General features: G+C 30.6%; 2 protein-coding genes across 2 annotated transcripts in view; both read left to right on the plus strand.

The window, feature by feature from the left end:
• The window catches only part of LOC111695984 (BAI1-associated protein 3), a 77,624-nt gene that overhangs the window by 17,364 nt on the left and 37,764 nt on the right, over positions 1 to 22,496 (plus strand). The window contains exons 12-25 of the mRNA XM_023465483.1: positions 728 to 782; positions 3,391 to 3,433; positions 3,749 to 3,808; positions 4,539 to 4,634; positions 5,135 to 5,296; positions 5,656 to 5,739; positions 6,460 to 6,511; positions 6,649 to 6,703; positions 7,301 to 7,361; positions 8,670 to 8,732; positions 9,126 to 9,183; positions 9,644 to 9,751; positions 10,557 to 10,631; positions 11,255 to 11,356. Coding sequence (XP_023321251.1) covers positions 728 to 782; positions 3,391 to 3,433; positions 3,749 to 3,808; positions 4,539 to 4,634; positions 5,135 to 5,296; positions 5,656 to 5,739; positions 6,460 to 6,511; positions 6,649 to 6,703; positions 7,301 to 7,361; positions 8,670 to 8,732; positions 9,126 to 9,183; positions 9,644 to 9,751; positions 10,557 to 10,631; positions 11,255 to 11,356 — 1,074 coding nt within the window. The remainder of the gene's footprint in view (positions 1 to 727; positions 783 to 3,390; positions 3,434 to 3,748; positions 3,809 to 4,538; positions 4,635 to 5,134; positions 5,297 to 5,655; positions 5,740 to 6,459; positions 6,512 to 6,648; positions 6,704 to 7,300; positions 7,362 to 8,669; positions 8,733 to 9,125; positions 9,184 to 9,643; positions 9,752 to 10,556; positions 10,632 to 11,254; positions 11,357 to 22,496) is intronic.
• Positions 13,891 to 21,384, plus strand: LOC111695974 (renalase-like). Its single transcript, XM_023465470.1, has 12 exons — positions 13,891 to 14,011; positions 14,549 to 14,626; positions 15,182 to 15,244; positions 16,258 to 16,311; positions 16,795 to 16,811; positions 17,191 to 17,265; positions 17,985 to 18,075; positions 18,964 to 19,005; positions 19,330 to 19,398; positions 20,070 to 20,176; positions 20,338 to 20,542; positions 21,117 to 21,384. The coding sequence occupies exons 1-12, from the start codon at positions 13,925 to 13,927 to the stop codon at positions 21,282 to 21,284; spliced, it is 1,056 nt and encodes a 351-aa protein (XP_023321238.1). The 5' UTR covers positions 13,891 to 13,924; the 3' UTR covers positions 21,285 to 21,384.

The raw sequence follows: 22,496 nt of genomic DNA on the forward strand, positions 1-22,496 counted from the left end.
GGGGGGGGAGTATTTATGACTGAAAGAAGAGGTCGAGTTGGAAATATTATAATGATTAAGTATTAATTAAACAAAAAAGGGGTGGGGGCTTTAAAGAAAGATGAGGGGGAAGGGGATGAGGAAGAAGGAAAATGAATGAACTTTACTTTACTTTATCCGTTTTGCTTCTCATGAGTTTAATTCTTAAAGATCATGATGATTTAGTTTAACTTTGTTTACTCAAGCATATATTAGACCACTCTCAGGTTCAAGGTAACAGTGTGTCCCCCCCCCCCCCTACACCACCTTTTTTTAAATACAAATAACGAAAATCTTAAGTCAACAGATATTTGTCTATTTTTATCATAATTGAAGATTTAAAAAGATTGTTTTCGAAAAATAAAAGGGATATTGACTGATCCCGAATTCAGGTTTGATCGCTACAAATATAAGTTCTATCTGTTGCGTCTAAATTGGGAGAAATTGGTTAAAAATGCCTCGCCTCATACCCAAGAACGAAGAACCCACGAAGTTGTATTATTTCACCAAAACAGAAAAAAGTCATTTAGATTTAAAACAAATTATTTAGATATTACAAGTTATAAATGTCGAATTTAATTTGGGGCATTCTATGTAGTTAGTTTTTCGCACACCCCCTTTAAATTTTCGCGAACACTCCCTTTAAATAAAAAATAAAAATGATAAAAAGCACCATAAGTTCTAGTTTAAAAAAAATGTTTTTCTACAGGTTGCTACTGTTCACTGGAGAGTTCTACTGTCTGTAGCTAAAGGGGACAACCTAGGTACTTTATTCGATGACTTAATGGGAGTGTTCGCAAAAAATGAAAGGGGGTAAAGGATTAAGGCGAAAAATAAGCGCTTTTGATTGTTTCTAATCTTACCTTTATCTGTTGCGTCTATAAGGAGAAAATTTTAAAAAACTTCTCATACTGAAGAACGTAGCGTCCATACAAATTCAGGAAGTACATTCAACTCGGATCGTAAAATAATGATATAATCAATTAAATTCTAAACAAATCATTCAGATACCACAAAAAACAGTCATCGATTATTTTTTGACACATTCGTATAAAGTAAAAATATTTCATGATATTTTTGATTTAAAAAAATAATATTTCGCTGGCGCTGGATTTTCGAACTTTCCTGGAAAATATGAAAATGTCGTCTTCATTATCAAAAATGAATGTTTTCAAAAGTATCAGATGATACAAAATTAAAAATATTATGAAATATCAACTATATACAAATGCGTCAAAAAATTATTGATAATTATTGGTTGTAATGTCTGAATGATTTGTTTGAATTAAATTATTTTACGATCCGAGTTTAATATTGCAACTTTCTGAATTTTCATGAACGCTACGTTATTCAGCATGAGTCGTTTTAACAAGTTTCTCCTTATAGACGCAACAGAAAGAAGTAAGATTAGTGACAATCAAAAGCGCTTTTTTCTCCGTAAGCCTTTATACCCCCTTTCATTTTTCGCGAACACTCCCTTTAAAGAGACTGTAGACGTAGTTCCATATGACTCTTTAGTTATAAAGCGGCACGTCAGATTCACAAGGTTCACCTAAAAGCTGTGTCTGATCAAGAGTGAATTGCGAATTTATTGTTTACAGAAACAATGTCAAGATTAAACTTTTGTCAACCAATAAAACTGCGATATCAATACCTTGAATCGGACAAATCCCTCTTCAAATGGAGGGTTACCTAATTGAAATTGCGTAGACAGTCCCTTTAATGCGTAAAGATATAAGAAATTTAGCGTTTGTCACAAACTATGATTTTCTAATCTCTATATCTTTGCAACCCAATGCTTTAGACCTTAGATATTTCAAACTATGAATTCTGTTAGAAGAAAGGATCAAAGTTTGAAATATTAAAGGTCTACACCATCAGGTGAAAAAAGATGGGTTATAGAAAATAAGAGTTTGTTACAATTCTTTTTTTTTTTTTGTGTTTTTTTTCTGTAAACAAAGAGACTCAACTTATCCGTTACAAGTAAAATCCTATGGATTTGAATTTTCCCGCATTATTTGAAAACTAAATTTTTCCTATCATTTAAAAAAAGAACTTTTTCCAGACTCGTACATTTTCAAATTCATTGAAATTCAAATTCATTGAAATCTGACTTATGTAATTTTTCTTTTATTATCTACATCTTGCGATTTTTTTCTTACTGTAGAATAGTTTTTAAGAAATCGTTTTAAGCTAATATTTTCTCAGAGAAAGAATTTGTCATTATATAATAAAGCACACTTATAAAGTTTTGCAATTGGTTAATAGCTCAGATATTCTACAGAGCCTCTTAAAGGTAAAAACCTTTAAATATTTTTTAAAATGCCATGCATCTTAACAGATGGTTTGACGAGGGAGAGAAAGCAACCTTCCACTCCATAGCTACCGAACCTCATTTTACCTATTTGCGGCATTACGTGGCCCCATACGGCTTCTGAACCTCCAAAAACGGTCTTCCGGAGATGATCTTCCACTGATAACAGTCAGTTTCTACTTAAAACGGGATTAATTCGATTATTTAATTATTAATTTAATTATTAATTTTTATTCGATTTTACAATCAAAGTTCGGACTGGAAAATATATCGCTTCTCAGTGTCTTTCNAACGATCAAAATGTAATTATATTTCGATCTATTTGTATTTTAAATTTAGCGCTTGTAAAAAAAAGCCCCAATGGTTTTAAAATCATTAGGTTATAACTTATTACAGAGTTTTGTATTCTTTAAATATCTCAATAACTAGAAAGAAAATTTTCAAATTTTAGAATCTACATTTCATGAAATATATTTTTCACTTGTTAACTTATTGGCAAAAGCTATTAACAAAAAAGGCCATCAATTCTAAGATTTGTTGCGAAAAAAAAAATTTAAAAAAAAACACTATTTTCTCTATATTCTTGCAAATTAATCTTTTGCTTTATCAGGAGAAAATATAATTTCAGTAATTTCTGACGCCATTACAGATTTAGAATATGAAAATTTTGTTTTAATACATAAAAATTGACGATTATAAACGGAAGATCATTCCTGGAATACTATCCTCATGGGACGCGCACTGCCGCCAATAGGCAAGTAAGTAAAATGAGGTTCGGAAGTTGTGCGGGTGAGGTTGCCTTCCCTCCCTCGTTTGATAGGCAGTTAATTTGATCCCTTTTAATTAAAAACAGTTTCATTTTTGTTGGCTTTCAATAGGTTGATGTAGAAACTGGTATGTTTTAATGGTATGCTTTTATTTAATTGTGTTGTAAAATATTGATAATAATACATCAATCATGAATGGGTAAAATTATTTTCCTTTTTGTGTGCAATTACGTGAGTTTGCAAAATAAAGGTCAGAAAACAAATAACAAAAAGAAATTATAAATGTTTTAGATTTGGAGATATTATACTCCTCTTTGCGTACTATAGAACAAAGGTAATATTCTTTAGGGGGGGGGGGGGCACCTTAGACGATCCTAATAAGCCCCCCCTCCCCCCCGTAAAAATTCATATCCAACACTAAAAATGAAAAAATCACAAAAATGTATTTTTATTTAATTCAGATATATTTTTATTATCCAATTATATTAATTATTCATATAACTAAAGTTTAAAAAATATAAAGTTACAAAGATTTAGGGATCGGAAAATTTGAGCTTGTAGCAAAAACTCAAACCTTTACTTATTGGGATGGTGCTGGGTGGTTCCCTTTAAGATTAAATGCCACTTATATACAATATTTATATATTAGGTGGGATAAGTCTAAGTTATCAAAAGATGAAGAGGCACAGTTGGCGGCAAGTTTTACAAGGTAAATATTCACTGAAACTAGTTAGAACTGTTTTTGTTGAGAATCACAAGATCAAGCATCGATATTTATCTTATAGACCTACGAATAAAGTTTCCTCTTCTATATCACGTGGTTGTCATAACAGAGCTGGAAACTCTTATGATGGATATCCTAAATCCAGTTCGCTTTATCTCAATATCCCACTTTTGATTTTCAGCTTAATTCTCTCTTTGGCTTCTGATTGGCTGTTCGGTTTCTACAAACGATACTTTGATTTGTTGAATTTTAGACACTTTTCTTGATATCAGATAAAGATAAAATTAATCTGCGGATTAAAAAAAAGCTGAGATTAAACATTGATCTCGAGATCAAGGGTTCAAGATTTACGATACTCCACACAAAAGTTCCGACCTCTGGCAACATTTATCAACATTCTCTCTTTCAAAACAGGACAAAACTGTTAAGACATATACAGGACCTAAGGACAAAAGGACATAAGGACATAATGACATAAGGACGCACATTAATGATTCACATCATCAAGGACGCACAATGTTTGTATTGGAATAATTGTTGTCATCATTCTTTTTTCTCTAGGAATGTTTCAATTTAAGTAATTGTTCTAATTGAGATACGTTTAAACATCCAAATAAAAAAATGCATTAAAATCTATTTTTAAATCATCATTTAAAGAATGAACAAAGACAATAATTACTCAATATATTTCTTGTTATTTCTTAATTTTGTTTAGTTTTATTGATGATTGCCTGGAGAAGATAAAGGATTTAAATACATGGTTTCCTCACAATAGACCCTCAGCTAAAGGGAACCTAGAATATATGCTTAGGTAATGGGAACCTAGAATATATGCTCAGGTAAAGGGAACCTAGAAGATATGCCCAGGTAAAGGGAACCTTGAATATACGCTCAGGTAAATGGAACCTTGAATATATGCTCAGGTAAAGGGAATTTAGAATATTACTCAGGTAAAGGGAACCTAGAATATACGCTCAGGTAAAGGGAACCTAGAATATATGCTAAGGTAAAGGGAACCTAGAATATATGCTCAGGTAAATGGAACCTTGAGTATATGTTCAGGTAAAGGGAACCTTGAATATATGCTCAGGTAAAGGGAACCTAGAATATATGCTCAAGTAAAAGGGAACCTAGAATATATGCTCAGGTAAAGGGAACCTAGAATATATGCTCAGGTAAAGGGAACCTTGAATATATGCTCAGGTAAAGGGAACCTTGAATATATGCTCATGTTTTGTAACAACATGAAAAGATTACTTTAATGTCGTTATTCTATTCTACAGTTTTGTGGGAATCACTGTATTTGTGCAGGTGCCTCTACCAGCTGTCCGAGATGAAGACCTTCTCCTCCTGCTGCCCCTTTAACAAGGAGATCAGGAGCGATGTTATCCTGGCGATTAAGAAGGGGGTGACGGATAGGTTTAGGAGATTAGTTATCAGGGCTGGAGGGGAGGAAGCAGATATTAAGAATAGGTGAGTAGTATGTACAGTGTTCACCAGAATAAAGTGAAAAAGTCAAAATTACATGATATTATACTTTTCAAAGATTGTCTTAAGTAAAGCAAGGCCGAGTTTTTATATTGTAAAAAGTATAAGAAATCTTTAAAAAATTGTCATCAAATAAAATACCTCTTTTTTAAACTACACTTGCCAAGTTGTCGAGCGTTCCGTCCCCCTCTTTCATTTTCAAGCCTTAATTTTACTGCCATAATTAAACGTTCCTTGGGTCATGTTAGGTTACATTTTTTTAAGGCTTTTTGGCCCATTTTTACTTTAAAAAAAAATATATTTTTCTGGATTTATGTTTAAAAAATTTAATATTTCTTGTTTAGAACTGGGACTGTCTCTTTAATCCTGGAGGAGGTTATTCAAGATCTAGACAACGCTTCATGCTTCTATGATAAAATATTTGACAGGTAGCCTTTGAATAATAACTAGCTGAAGTCCCCGGCGTTTCCCGTGAAATTTTGAAAACAGGTTTTTAAAATAAAAATTGAAAAAAATTTATTTTGAAAAAAAAATATATTTCAAATGAATACAAACTAGTTATTTTAGACAATTAATTTGGTCCAGCCGTTTGGGCAGCTATAGCTTTGAACATAAATAATTATACATAAATAATAATAATAAAAAAAATTGAGCGAAGAGCTTTATTATATATTCCTACACAAGCAATTGAACAGTTTGAAAGGAACTTAGAATAAAAAGCATAAAAGTATTCTCGGTCACGCTAAAGACAGAATGAGAAGGTCAAATTTACGCAACATTAATGACCAAGAGATCTTGTTATTTTACGCACAAGTATATTAAAACTGCTAATATCCCAGAAACATCTTAGAAATTTATTTTATTTTTGTTCCTCTAATTGAATCTTGAATGATAAAAGCATGTAAAATTAGAATTTTTGTGAAATTTACTCTAGTTTGAAAGAAAAAAAAAAACTTAAAGATTTAAGTCTTCGTGTTCAACTTAACGCCATTTTTCGACGATTTTTTAAATGTCGACATTTTTCTAGTGGGAAAATTTTTTATATGTAAAATTCGAAATGAATTTTGTAAGAAGTCAGTTGCAATTGGTTTGAATACTAAAAACTAGAATTAAAATTTCAGCAAATGGCCTTAAAATTTATATTTTAGTACGATGAAGGTTCATTATACAGCAACCATCTTCAAGCAGCTCAACAGGCTTGTAAGTTTTATAGAATTTTATAAAAATAAAATTTGAGTCAATTATTTTTTACTTTAATAATTCTAAAATACATTGTATAATATTTATTAACAAAATAGATATTTTATAATTTTTTTCAATTTTTAAAAAACTTTTAGATCTGTGAACGTGTGTATCCTATCCTAGTGGATATCTGTCAAGAAGATGACCAAGGTTGTTTTGATTTATATTATTCTGTTCATGTAAATGTCTGTTTTTATGTCTGGTGAGATATTTATTTGCCTGTTGATTTGTTTTTTTCTCTTTATATGTCTGTAATTCCATTTATGTACCCATATTTCTTTTCAATATCTGTTTTTCTGTTAGTATTGTGATGTCTGTAATTCCTTCATCTGCACATCCTTCTTTTTGACATTTCTGTTTAAACTTGTATTTTCCTGTCTTTGTTTTTTAATGTTTAATTTTTTCGGCCTTTTGTGTTTATATTTTCACTAAACTATTTTTTGTTAAATATTTCCTGTCTATGTGTAATTGAAATACAATTTTAATTTCTTTAATTAAAGTTTATATATAAGAAAGTAGAAACGAACACTGTGGAAAAGGAAGACGACTGGTAGACTTAAGTTCTGATTTTTAAAATGTCCAATTAACATGAAATACAGCAATTTCATTTCACTTAAAAATAGTTCATTATAAAGTTATTAGCAAAACTATCTAATGGATAACAACACCATATAATTGAAAGATTGATTACTATTCCCACAGGTTTTGGGTCTTTACTGTATATTCGCATATTTAATTTTTATTTAGAGACAGAGGACGAGGGGTTTAAAACACTGATTCAACAGTTTCAGCTTTGTCATGAGTTTAGGTATTTTTTTTCTTTGTATTGAAAAATTGAATGTTCGTCTTCTAGCTTGAAAACTGTTTTATTCTGACCATTTCCTTCATTGTTTCTGGAGCAAGATCCACATTCCACAAGTCACTTTTATAGAGAAACTGCAATTTTAAATAATCATTTTCTTAACTCATTCATTTTAGATTTGACAAAGGGTTTACGGGTACCGTTGTTCATCAGACTTGCCAACTTACTATTTGCATAATAGATGATCACCTGAAATTCTAGATACCTCAGTTATGAGAATAACTCAATGATTTAAGCAAATCACATACTTTTGTGATTAATGTATTTACATCTATATGTAAATACAAAAATCACAAACTTTTGTGATTTATGTATTAACATCTATATGTAAATACATAAATCCCATACTTTTCTTAAAACAACATTTATACTAGAGTCTATAGATAGAGTTAAAGATTTTTTTATAGCAAAAGGCGAATACTATTTTAGCCCTTTTTATGATAATTGATGATGTTTCATATCAATGTGAATTAAGCTTTAAAAAAGCTTTCTTCTTTCGCTTTATATATTATGTTTATAGTTTTTGAGCGTGCTATAAAATAAAAGTGATAATAAAAATGATGTATCAGATTATGAATGTAAAATAATCATTATTAAATAGTTTTGGTTTGTTGTGTCAGGGAATTTAAGCCCGAGCTTAAGATATTTACAAAAAATACATTCGATGTGCAGCATATCATGTACGAAACGTTTAACTGAGAAGTCCCATTGTGAGCAAAGTTGTTGTGTTAACACTTTTCATTTAAAAAGTTTTCCATGAATCCGGTTAAACTTTGCAACCTGTTTTTGCAATACCATTCCTCTTAGGGTTTGAAGACTTTATCAACAGGCAGCCGTAGTACATTTGAATTTCCGAGGTGGGTCAACCTTTCTGGTCCCAGTCTGTACTGTACCTGGCTCTATAGACATTACTAGCCGGTGCAACAAGGTTGACGCGGTCCGACTTTATGCTTCATATAGGTTGAATTTACTTTTACTAAAGGGGCAGAGGTGCGTGCTTAGGGGTTGCAGACTTTTATCAAGAATAAAATCATTTAAGTTTTTGCCTCAAACTCAAATTTTCTAATCCATATATTATGGAACCTTTTGGTGTAAACCTTTGATATTTAAAACTTGAATTATTTGATCTTTCAGAATTAAAAACTTGAAATATCTAAGGTCTTTCTATGACAATGGGTTGCAAATATATTTGGATTAGAAAATCAGAGTTTGTGTCAAAGATAATGATCATTCAATCTATGTTTGGTGTTTCAGGAGGTTCCAAGGGTTCGGAGAGGGACTGTCTAGAGTGGATAAACGTGGTTTAAATCTAAACAGGTTCATTCTTTTTATTCTAATTTAAAATATCAATTAAATAGAAACGGACAATTTGAACCGATCAAATATTGTAAAAAGCACGTGTTTTTTTACATTAGACAAGAAAAAAAAACATTCTTCAGGCTTTAAGTAATTTTAACTAAGTTTTATAAACATAATTTTATTTTATAAATTTCATATGAATATTGCATAATATTTTTGAATTTTTAAAAAAATAATATTTCGCTGGCGCTGGATTTTCGAACTTTCCTGGAAAATATGAAAATGTCGTCTTCATTATCAAAAATGAATGTTTTCAAAAGTATCAGATGATACAAAATTAAAAATATTATGAAATATCAACTATATACAAATGCGTCAAAAAAAAAAATAATAATTTAACAAATTTCTTAGATTTCAAGAATACTTCGTACCAGCATTTAATCTTTGGCTAGACAAATCAAAACCTAAGGTAAAATTAAATTTTCAATTTAAAAATGTTTTTCCAATTCCAAACAATCTAACGTTGGGGAAATATTTGGAAAAATTATCTAGCCAGATCATCAAACGATTTTCTAAATAATTTCGAAGTAAGGATCGATTTAGAACATTTATTTTCTGGCCTCTAATAGCTGTGTTAACAATAAGAGCACTGAATTGAAAAATCAAATCGTGATAATCAATTTAGAAAGAAAATTTTGTAATTTCCGTATTTTCTTCTGTAAAAATATAGGATGAAAATTTCAAACATGGAGCTGATCCTGGCTAGCCTCAAACTTTATTTTTGGTTACCTTTACACATGATGAGACTTAAATGACAAAAATTTGCGAATTTTTAATCTATATGCTTTAACGTACCATTTCAAAGCTAACATTATTGCTAGGAAAATGGAAAATCCCTAAAGTAAATTGATAATATTTCTTATTTCTAGTTGTTAGAGCGAGTGTATAAATGCCTAGAACTGGATCATTGTACAACACAATACCAGGATATTAAGTACACCACTAGTGCCATAGACCTTACAGCTTCAATATATCAGGTATTAAAGGGTAACCAAAAATTGTTCAGGACTTTTGAAGATATTCTAATAAAAGCTGAACAACGATCATGACATGAGTGACTAAAACTGTTTGTTTATAGGTTACATATATGTAACTCTGGTTCAAGTTTCATCAAAATCAAACTAAATTCTGATACTATTCTTTTTTCTCTTGTTTTCCTTCTTTGGCGATGACAGCTGCCATGGCGTCTTGATTTCATCCAGCCTTATTCATCTTATTCTGAAGGTATTTCTTGATGGGGGGGGGGCCTTCCTGCACCTTTGATCTGACTTTGACAGTATCTATTTTCCTTAAGCTTCCGCAATAGAGTTGAATGTTTGTTTCTTCATATCTGGTATCTTGTTGAAGATGGTCCTTTATCTTCTCTAAGCTGTCAGCTGGATGAATGTCTAGGTAGCGATTTTAGCGACCTTTTCAGTGTTAAATCCATTCCGAAAAAGTACAGGAACAATGGCAGATACAATTATGCAACTTTTCTGCAGATTTTTTCTAGCATTCATAAGATAATTGTAAATAGTCCTGAACAATTTTGCTCACCCTGTACAGTTGTACTGTGCACTGCAAATATATCAGATAGTTTATAATTTACTGCTATATTTGGCCCCGTAGTAGATATAAAGAGAAAAAACGTCGTTTTTACATTTTAACCGAAAAATTGTCAAACGAGTTTAAAACTTTTTTAGAAATGTAAAATAAAATGCAAATAAGAACAGACTATAGAAAAAATGCAGTTTTTAAAATTTAAATATTATTTAAATGTTGATCTTTATTATGTAATTTCAGATAAAGGAAGTTTGGACTTCAATGAAGTTTACGAAATCAGAGAATACTCAATTTTTAGAAGTTAAACTATTTGAGGTAATGCATTAATATTTTCTTGATTTTCATGATATTTCATAAATATCTGGATTTTCTTGATATTTACAATATCTGGATTTCCTATCATTTAAGACGACATTTGAACCTAGCACTGGAAATACTTTGCTGGACACATACAGGGTGTCCCACGAAACATAACAGCTGGTAAATAGTTTTGGATGTCGTCTTCCATACACCGTATTAGATATTAAAGGCTGTTTGAAGTTTATTTCGTTTAAAAACGCTTTTGCTCAAATATATTTTACTCGAAGTTAATTTTACTATAATATGACTCCTATATACTATTTTCATTATTTTCTTTGGTATTAAACAACTTAAAAATTATGGAAGAAGACATTCTAAACTATTTACAAACTATCATGTTTCCTCCAGGAATACGGTGGTAAGCCTGGTAAGCGATTATATCACTACAATGAAGACGAATTTTTTAAAAAAAATTTCTGAAAATTTGCGTTCAAAGATATTTAACTCTATTAAAAACATTAAATCGATATCTCCAATTGAAATTTTGAACAAAGACGACTCCACTTCCGCCCTAGCTATAGTACTGTACAGTGTACAGTGATACACTGTACACTGTACATAATCTGTGACTTTTGAAGGTGTTAAGTGAAGCTATAGTACTGTACACTGACCACATACACAATGGCCTAGAGGAATCAGGATATTATGAACAGGATACCCCAACACTTATTTCTGATCAGGTAGGAGTAGTGCCTATAGTATACATTATACAAATTTTAATAAAGACGACTTTGTTCATTTATTTTGCAATATTCTGGTTAAAACAATAATATTGAGCTTCGAAATAAAAATAATTTACAAATACAGGGTTACCCACAAAACATGAGACTGTAAAAAGACATCTCAAAACTCTTGTAGTATGGCGAATTCAAGGTTAAATTAAGCTTTCTGCATGAATAAAGTTTTTCAATAACTTTTTAATGATCTTGCAAAGAAAGAAACAAGTTAGCATCCAAAGGGAACTATGAATATAGGAGAAAAACAGTATAAATTCCGTAGTACTTGTCTCTGAAGTCTCATTCTTTGTTGGTAACCCTGTACCTTCATCTTAAAAATAAAATGATATTTATTTTAAACAATAATATTGATCTTCAAAAGTAAATTAGCTTTCATACCTTTATTTTAAGTATTATATTTTATGATATTGTAATAAAATTTTTATTAATCAATAACATTGAGCTTCAAAAGTAGATTAGTTTTCATTTTAAGAATAGCATTTTATAACTTAGTATTCATATTTGTATTAATGTGAAAACAGGGGAAACAATAAACATATGAATTATGGATTGAGTTTGACAATTGTTTTCCAGTAAGACGTAATTTTTAGCTATTCCCTTTTATAAATTTCACTCTTAAAAAACTTAAAATAAGAAAAAGTCTCGCCCATCTTATTATCTTATCACTTTAGAAGAATTCTAGTGGTTTTTTTCTAAGTAAGACTGTAAATTTAAGTTAGTACTTAGTTTCCACTCCATGACTATAATGATGTTTTGTTGTAAATTAAGAAAATATTTTGATCTTAAAAATATGAAACAGATAAAATTCATAAAAAGTATATCGCTAACGTAAAGAAACACTCCTTCTCAAGAAATAGTTAAGGTAAGTATAATTTAATCTTTCTAAAGTTGTGAAGAAACAAAAAACAAACAAATATTCCCTGAAATGTTGAAGTGTTTAGATATTAACCTAGTTTTTAATGTTCTTTTTAAAGATCAACATGATCTTATATCATCCCTAGAGGATTGTAAAATTTCTAAATTATGATTTTAATCTATGATTGTAAACACAAAATAAATTTAATGTATATGTGCGGTGAGCTACACAGTTGGGATTTATAATCATCAAGTTAGAACAGGCAAATTAGGCCTGATCATTAATTTTTCTAACCAATGACATGTTCTTTAAAATTTCGTTCATGCAGTGAAAAAAAAACTATCGTTTCCCGTTAACTCCGCATTACTGACATGGCATGTCAGTTCTTTTTAATTTCCTCCTTTTAACTGTGTTTATTTGTTCCAATTATTCTTTTCCATAATATTAAAGTCTGTATTAAGGTTTGTAATATAATTTGTTAAATATACGTGTTGGAATTTGATATATGAAAATTTCTCCTCAATTTATTAAAATATTCTTCAATATTTTACCCATTACTATGTCTAGGGGTTTAAGTATAGTTAAGTATTAAAATATAATATTTAGCATATATTCAGAACATACATACTTTCTAGGGCTGGGCACGTTTTTTTAGAACATTTGGCTATTGGGCTTTAGTTCAGAGTTTTTTTTACATTTTTCATAATTTCATTGTTTTATCATCATGTGTATTACTTAGCTTTACCTTAATTAGACAATTCTAGTAATTGCTTGAAATTAAAGATATCTTAAAGCTTTAAAAGAATTTTTTAGAATTTCATTTTCAAACTGGTCATTTTAGCTATATTTGTTGGTATCTAAAGCTCACATAGAACATTTTAAAAAATGCATTATGAAATAATTATTTAGAGCTATCTTTTTATACCTAAGCAATTACTACGTTTATTCTTAAAACAATCTTTTAGACCTAATAATCACTTTATTATGTTAAAAGATTGATATATTGTTCTAAAATGTGTTCCTACAGGGGGGGGGGGGAGGCGCCCTGTGGCTCCCCTCTCAGGCCTCAGTTACGCCCCTGTTGGGCTGTAAGATTATTTCAAATGTATCCAGAAAGTCGAGAAAATAGAGAAGACAAAAAATATCACCCCTGACCCCTCGCCCTCCCTCTCCTGATAAAATGGTTGGAAACTTTTTTGATGTGGTTCGGATGATATTATTAAGGGGCTCAAAGCCGCGACTCCTTTCCTTTCTCTGTTAGAATCGAAAGTTCAGTGTATACATTGCGTACACTGGTCGGCAGAGTTCAGAGTATACATTAACATACATTATATATACAGCAACGTAACGTAACAGTTAGTTATGGTTACCTACCAAGTTCGTTGCTTTGGAAAAGTGCATGTCTAGAGTTAGACTAGTTACTATCTAACATCTAAGTGACGTTCAAGTGACGTACGTGATGCTTGCAAGCTCGGTTCTATAAAATTTGTTGAATTAAACTAAATCATTGTTTTGTAAAAACCTTTAATTAGTCTGGTGTCCATTTTTATTAGTTATGGCTTAATGAACAATTAATGTATATTTTTGTATTTTGAAAATTCTTTAAAAGTTTTACTTATATTATTTTTCTCCTGGCAAAATTTCAGAGATAAAGCATGTCGTCCTGTGCTAGAATATTAGTTGTAGGGGGAGGAATAACATCTGCAGCAACAGTTTCTCTTCTAGCTGAAACCATACCTCAGGTTATGCTTTAGCTATCGGAGTTTTCAGGGGTATAAAATTTCAAGAATTAACCCCTCTCTCCTGCCCTGTGGGAAATTATTTTCGATCTGGGGGGGAAAATGAAAAGTTGAGTATCTAAAGAGGGGGCCGAGCGCTGCGGCCACGGGTTAGGTTAAGTAGAGACACTTTCTGTGAGATCCATGTACAAAAATGATAAGTTTTATAAAGGTCTTGTCCATGATATCTTACTAAAACCGCCTTTAGGATTTCAGAAAAAATATCTATGAGGAAAAGAAAAAAAGAAAAATTTCTGCAGAAATTTTATTTTTGTATTTTTTTATTCAATTTAATGAAAACTTATCAAACGCTCTTGTATCCTAAACAGTCATGAATAAAATTCCTTTTAAGGTTTGGTTTTATCGGTTTTATTGAGGAAAATACTTAATTTGGGTAAAAAAAGATCAATGATTTTCTTGCTGCATAAAAATATAAAAATGACAATAAGAGATATTTCACATGGTTCTCTTGTTAGTGATGTAATTTTACATGTAATCTAGGAAAGCTTAACTGTTTGGGATAAGGCAAGAGGAGCTGGGGGTCGCATGTCAACATCTAGAAGCACTGGAAATCCACAGGAGCAAATTACTTTCATTACAAATGTTTTTTATTAAAGACTCAAGATCAAGAGTTCAAATGTAAAAAGAAAAAATCTACATTTTAAATCCTATTTAAGAAACTATATACATGATTTCAAATGTGTGTAGCGGATTCACAACAATACCCTTTGTATGCAAACTGTTTTTAAGAAAAATGTTCTTGATGATTAATCAAAGGTTTAAAGGGTACGGTTTAAATCGGGAATTTACTCTTTGCACTTAAAACTACGCTTACAAGTCCCTTTAAGATATGTCAATGAAGCCTTGTAATCTACGGCTTGTCTCGGATTAATTATCCTGTGATTTATCACCTTGTAGTCTAGGGCTTGTCTCAGATTAATTATCCTGTGATTTATCACCTTGTAGTCTAGGGCTTGTCTCGGATTAATTATCTTGTGATTTATCACCTTGTAATCTAGGGCTTGTCTAGGATTAATTATCCTGTGATTTATCACCTTGTAGTCTAGGGCTTGTCTAGGATTAATTATCCTGTGATTTATCACCTTGATGATCAAAGTAATATGTTCTGTAAAGTGTAAAGTTGACTTAGGAGCACAATATGTTTCTGCTAGTTCAGAATCTCAAGTACTCCACAAGGTAAAAGGGAAGACTAAAAAGGTTGTAAAATAAGGTCTGATTTATTAAAGAAATTGAGTCTTTGTCACAAACTCTGATTTTCTAATCCCAATATCTTTGCAACCCAATGCCGTAGATCTTAGAAATTTTTTTTCCTATGAATTCTGTTCGATCAAATAATCTTAGTTTGAAATATTAGAGGTTTACACCATCATGTTCTAAAGATATAGGGATTAGAAAATTTAAGTTTTTGCAGGAAAGACTCAATTTCTTTTAAGTTATTCATACTTTGACGAAGGACTTGTTTAAACTTAATTTAAGGCAATCTCTTTTTGATGTTTTTTTCAGTATGTTGTGGATCAAAATATATTTCGAATATAAAATTAAACTGTAGTATCTAATCGTTAATTGCAAATGTCATTATTTTTTTATTTTTTTTTTTTTTAACTTTCTATTTCTAAAATAACACTATTTTATCGCATTCAAATTTTGCAGTGCCTGTGTAAAAAGCTGAATTGAACGCGGCATGACAAATGAAAAGTTGTGCACATGCGGGAACAAAATCTACAAAATCTACGAACCAAAATACGATTAATGATTAATTGATTGTCGTAGAGACGTCGTCTTTGTATACACATTTTACATGTTTTAATACGAAAAACGTTCATTTCTTGCTAACTCAAATATCAAAAGTTTTCATATTTTAGTACATAATAACGAACACATAATGACATTAAAATATAATAAATTTAAATGTTATTGGGCTGCTGTTACTGAAAAAAACATCAAATAGTGTCTATAGAGAGGGACCGTCCCTTTCCGCTCAAATTCTGAACGAAAAATCGGCTTTTTTTCCGGCCACAGTTGTCTTTGAAAAGTAAGACCAATCAAGAGCGAATAGACTGTTTAGTTGACCCTGAAATTACCCAAATAAGTGAACGGTCCCTTTAAGTAGGTTACAATTTCCCCTTATTTAGTATTATTTATGTAAGATATTCATAACATATGCTTTGTTACAATACAAATTATTTTAGGACATGTACAATCAGCTTTTATCTGCAGGAGTTCTAACTCAACTTGACTCTCAGGCAGAATCTATTTGATATTTGATGTTTAAGTCCTAAGGTCGGAAATATAGTTCGGGGCAGGATAGATAACTCGCTACAGGGACTAGTCACTTCTGTGATCGAGAGATTTATAAGACATTTCTCTTTTATTGGTTGAGCACTTTAGTGGTTTAATCAAAGGATTGATATAATCTGTTGAGCTATAAATGAAAAGGATCAGTCCGATTCAAAAGTTATGGCATCTGTTCTTGCAAATAAATTCAAATGAATTTCATAATATTTTTTCGCGCAAAGTTTACAAAAATCAAAAACTTTCGGACACAAATTTTCGTAATTTTGAGCATCTAGAAGCCTTCTCTTGGGTCATGTGAGGTGTCACACAAAATTTGGGCCAGATCGGTTCAGAAGTTTTGACATTTATTGGATACAAACAGACAGACAGACATGCAAAGTATATTTTAACAAAAAAAAATATTTTCTCAACAAAATGATTCTTATCAACAGGGAATAGAAGGATTCAGGAAACTCAAATAATTTATCTTTAGTGCCTGGTATAAACCACTGTTTTTGGTCCTAACTCTAATTATTTACTAATGAAAAACAAGACAAAAAGTTAAAGAATATTTGCAGTCAATAGTTTTCATTAAATCTATTCCCACTCTTACAGCCTTCTAGCTTCTAGCTCCCTCTCCCTGGACAGTTACACCGTAGTACACAATTATAAATCAAACATCTCAGATTCTTATAAACCTCTAAAAAAGCCGTATTTTTAATGCATTAAAGTTTTAAAGTTACAGAGTGAATTTCAATTCAAAACTTTAAATATAACATGAAAAGCGAGTCATTTTTGGATGTTTTTCTTCTCTTTCATAATATTTTATATTATTTTGTCAATCCCAGGTCTGAAGACCCTAGGGTTCTGCACTATACAGCTCCAAATGGAATGTCTACTATAGTGAAACATTTCTTTCAAAGGTAATAGATGGATCATTATTCATAGATGATATATATCACTGAGTAAGATTATAATTATACATCCTCTTTATTACATACATTTCTTTATTCAATATCGTTCTGCTTTATTTGAAGGGTGTCCCTGCAAACATGAACATTTTTGTCATAAATAATAAATGTTAATTCTTTTTATTTATTTTATTGAAATTTAATGCTGCGATCATGCATGAATCTTATTTTTAATTTTAATTTTGAAACAATTAGAATTAAATACCGCTATTTTAAGCATTTTCTATGTGCCTTTTTGTGCGTTCAAAGGAGTTGAGTCTTTGCTACAAACTCTGATTTTCTACTCACTATATCTTTGGAACCAAATGTTGTATATCTAAGATATTTCAAACTATGAATTCTGTTAGATCAAATAATCTAAGTTTGAAATATCAAAGGTTTACAACATCGGGCTCTAAAGATATTGAGGTTTAAATATTTGATTTTGTTCCAAAGACTCAATTCCTTTACTTATGAATTTTGTTCAGTTTTCAATCAAGTAAATGAAACGAAAATTATCAAATCGCAGTATTTGATTTTAAGAAACAAAGTGGCATAATTATATGTATACTACAAATAATGGAAAGCAAACAATTTGAGCAAACTTTTCTTGCAACCACACTTTCTCATTAGCATTTAAATTTTTTTCTTTATAAAAGGTTTAAATTCTACAATAAGAAATATTTGTTTAGATCTGGAGCCCAAGTTCATTTCAATCAGAGAATTGTTGAACTGTCAAAATCTGGGAATAAATGGAAAGTTGTCTCTGAAAAGGGATTAGAGGTTAAAAAAGACTAATTAAAGGGAGTGACCGGCACTGTGTGGTAGTTGAACTGAGAATGCTTTTTTGATATAAAATTTTAAAGGATTCATTTGAGGCCTATTAGATGTTTTTACGGTGCATATATGTTCAGCAAAAGTACAAATTCAATTAAAAAAAATCCTCCTTCATTGTCTATTCTGGAGAGATGATTTTGAGAATCGGTTTTTTTTATAAATATTTCAATAACAACGACGAAAAATGTAACAAAAATTCTAAAGTAAACTAATTGGATGCTTTGGAACATATTTCTTGAAAGAAATTTGTCAATGAATTAATGTTAGAATTAATCACTATTTCCTTTTCATTGTTATTTTGATATTCTTATTCTTAACAAATTTCTTTGCTGATTTCTTTAAGTTCTTCAAATGTTGTCTTTTCAATTAAATTCCAGGAAATCTACTGAAAATGTTTTTGAACAATGAGATATTACAGAAACGAATAACTGAATAAGATTACTTATTTTCGAAAGTGAGAGTTAATTTGTATTTTTTCCATCTGTTCCTGAACAACTTATTAGTTTAATGTCATATCTTTGTTTCATTTTTCGTGGTCGTAATGGAATGATTTTTAAAAACCTGATTATCAAAATCATCCCTACAAAGATAAGGATTTCAAGATCGAATTTGCGCTCTTGCTGAACGTCTGATAGGTCTCAAATAAATCATAAAAAATTACTCTACAAAGCTACATTCTCAGTTCAGCTACCATACACTGCCGGTCACTCCCTTTAAATGAAATCATAGAATAATTAAATTTAGAAAAAGATCATCTTTTATTTTTTTGCTGTAATTATTAAAATATGAACAAAAAGAGTTTATAAAAAAAATATTTGCAAATTAAATTTTTAGGAGGAGTTTGAAACAGTTGTTCTTACCATGCCTGTTCCACAGGAATACATTCACAATTTTATAAAATGTTTATAGAATAAAAAAATATTGAAACTGTTTTCCAATTTTCAAATTATAACCCTTTTCCTCATTTTTCATTGACAAAATTGATATTATTGACAAAATATCAGAATCTTTTTTCGTTTTCCTGAAAAGTAAAGGATTGTTGTAAAGGAATTCAGTTCTTCCACAAATCTTTTAAAATTTCTCTTCCCAACCCTCCTTCTACTGAGACCCAGGGGGTGAAGTAATATTTAATTTAAAGGAAAAATGCTGATATTTATCTTGATGGATTAAAGCTACAGTGGTTTTTATACTTGTGAATAGATCTTAGAACTTGGAGGAGATATTGCAGAATTATTGAAGGAAGATGCAAGTGTACTGAATGGTCTCAAGGTATATATATATAAAGTTGTTTGGAGGAGATATTGCAGAATTATTGAAGGAAGATGCAAGTGTACTGAATGGTCTCAAGGTATATATATATAAAGTTGCTTGGAGGAGATATTGCAGAATTATTGAAGGAAGATGCAAGTGTACTGAATGGTCTCAAGGTTGTTCATCTATATATATATATATATATTAAATTATTTGTATGCAGGTCTGATCATAAATCATGGAACACCTTTACAAATTTGCTTAAAATTTTGAATTGGGTAAATGGGTAGGTACAAAGAAATGTTTAAATTTTTTAGTTAAGTTTGTTGATTATTATAGAGAAATTTAGCCTTCAGTAAAAACTTGGTTCCCAAGCTAGGTATGAAATATTAACCTCTGAAAAATTCTTTAAAATTCATTTATTCGTTTCATCTTTTCAGCCTTAAAGGCATTTTTATATACGTTTTTATAGTTCTTAGTGATATTTTATAATTACCTGAAAAAATGGTAAAGCTAATTTTCTTTTCTTATTTAAAGTTAACAATTTTGGGTTTATATAAATAAACTTCTTATTTTTTAGGAAAATTAGTGGCAATTTTGATAGATGTTCACACTTAATTTTTAATGTTAAATGTTGTCAACCTTTTTTGTTGATTTTGTAAGACAACCTGATTGTGGTTACTTTTTAGAGTGTGCGGTATAGTTCTCGGTTTGTATTGGGTTTGTTCTTTGATGAGAATGTTAATTTATCTGTTGAGTGGACCAGTAAATACATCAACAAACATCCAATATTTAGGTATTGTTTTTTTTCTTTTCTTGCCAACATTGTTTTGAAGAAAAAAGGATATTCTTTGTTTTATCTTCAGGAAAATATGAAAGTAATGATGTTATGACGTTTTATGAGCTGTACATCTCATAAAACGTTTCATGATTGGATCTGATAAATGTTTATTTCAGGTTTATCTCCATTGATAACTTGAAGAGAGGGGATGAACAAGGTCCAACTTCTGTTCTTGTTCACTCCAGTGTTCCTTTTGGAGTGCAAAATATTGATGTAAACCCAGAGCAGTTAAAGGATAAACTCATCAATTCTTTATTTGAATTGTTTCCTATGTGGCCTAAGCCTGCCAGTGTGAAGTGTATGAAGTGGAAGTATTCCCAGGTAAAGGATTTTTTGAAGAATGACTTTCATAGTTTGCTTGTAAGGACTATATTTAAAATAAAATACTACATTAAGATAGATTGCTAATATGGACTGTAATTTTATGAACAATGCTTTATGGCACTTCATGTTCTTTTTTCAGTAACAAGTTTAACATTTAATTGTTGAATTTCAAGCTGCCATTTTAACATCTACTCTAAATAGGAGTATTTTCAAAAATCATAATAGTCAACATTTTTCAATTTCAATCAGCCATAAACGTTCTCTGGGGTAATATATGAATTGGTACAAAAAATGTGGGCCCAATTATTTCAGCTGTTAAAGGTTATTGTACACAATCAAACTTACTAGAACTAATTGATTTTGGTTAAATCAGCTTGTTATGGCAATGAGGACATATAAGATATCTATTATAATTCAAAGCTACACTGTTGGATAATATTTATCGGGATCTTTTCAGGGTAGTAGCTTTTTTAACAATTAGTTGGCAAAATAGTGAAAAAAAATTACCTTTTAAAAAAAACATAAAAATTTAAAATTTTCAAACATAAGGTTTTTTTATTTTGATATTTAGGTAAGCAGCTTCTACCCTGGGAATCCTGGTAGTGTAGTGATATCCCGGAACCCAAATCTAATCCTGGCAGGAGATGCATTCTCATCTTCATCTAACTTTGAGGGATGCTTGAACAGTGCTAGCAGTGTAGCCAACATTATATCTAAACATGCTAAGCAGGAACTTTGAATATTTGCAATAGACCGATTTTGGAATTTTATGAAGTCTTAATTAAAAATGTAATCAATAGATTTAGTATTTAAAAATAAAAGATTATTATTATATGTAATATATTATTTATTATCAACTACTTTCTATTTTCTCTAAAGGTTTTTGATGATTTTGATTCAGAAAGGAATGAAATTCTATAAAAAGTGCTAGTCTAGATCAACTTGACATTAAAGGAATCATCCTTGCCACTCTCACTCAAATTTTGGAATCCCTTTATCTTTGCAACCTGTAGTTGTAAATTTTAGATATTTTAAACTATAAAACTTGGATCAAATAGTCTTATGTTTGAAATATCAAAGGTTCACTCCATCAGGTTTCAATGATACAATTACTTTAGATCTATGCTATTATTCTTCAGAAGGAGAAAGTCCAATATATGTGACATTACTGGTATAACTAGACCTCATAGACCCCCATAGAACAACCAGTATCTCGAGCTGAAATGAAATATACTTAAATGTAATAAGCACTTTTTAATTTAGTAAAGAAGGCCAGCTTTATGGACCCATCGAAGTCTGAAGAAATTGAGATTGAATTTTCTTTTGACTTTATTTTGACATTTTGCTGAAAGGGTTTTGATTGATTAGATTATGTTTCCGGAGGAAGAAGTTTCTATACATTTTTCCCAATGTGTTAGGTTGAGGATTTAAATCTATGGAGTGGTTGTGGAAAATGGTGTGAAATGAATTCCAATTTTGCAATGGATTTGGTGCCAATTTTCATTTAGATGTTTCTTTTAAGAGAAATAGATAAACTGTATCCCTGATAGTGATACAATTACACAATACATCTTTTCTTTAAATAAAAAAAGACATTGGTTAATATTTGTTAGATCTGTAATATTTTGGCTCCCTGAATCCGGATCTGCAATATCTTGGCTCCCTGGATCCGGATTTGCAATATTTTGGCTCCCTGGATCTGGATCTGCAATATTTTGGCTCCTTGGATCCGGATCTGCAATATTTTAGCTCCCTGGATCCGGATCTGCAATATTTTAGCCCTCTGGATCCGGATCTGCAATCTTTTAGCTCCCTGGATCCAAATCTGCAATATTTTAGCTCCATGGATCCGGATCTGCAATATTTTAGCTCCCTGGATCCTGATCTGCAATATTTTGGCTCCTTGGATCCGGATCTGCAATATTTTAGCTCCCTGGATCCGGATCTGCAA

This window comes from Eurytemora carolleeae, unplaced genomic scaffold (assembly GCF_000591075.1).
Source record: "Eurytemora carolleeae unplaced genomic scaffold, Eaff_2.0 scaffold171, whole genome shotgun sequence".
Taxonomy (NCBI): domain Eukaryota; kingdom Metazoa; phylum Arthropoda; class Copepoda; order Calanoida; family Temoridae; genus Eurytemora; species Eurytemora carolleeae.

Excerpts from the sequence above, each read along its gene's own strand:
- LOC111695974 (XM_023465470.1), top strand. The coding sequence starts at position 13,925 with ATGTCGTCCTGTGCTAGAATATTAGTTGTAGGGGGAGGAATAACATCT. Across the intron at positions 14,012-14,548 it reads TAGCTGAAACCATACCTCAG|GAAAGCTTAACTGTTTGGGA; the intron begins GTTATGCTTTAG and ends CATGTAATCTAG. Across the intron at positions 18,076-18,963 it reads TCTCTGAAAAGGGATTAGAG|GAGGAGTTTGAAACAGTTGT; the intron begins GTTAAAAAAGAC and ends TTAAATTTTTAG.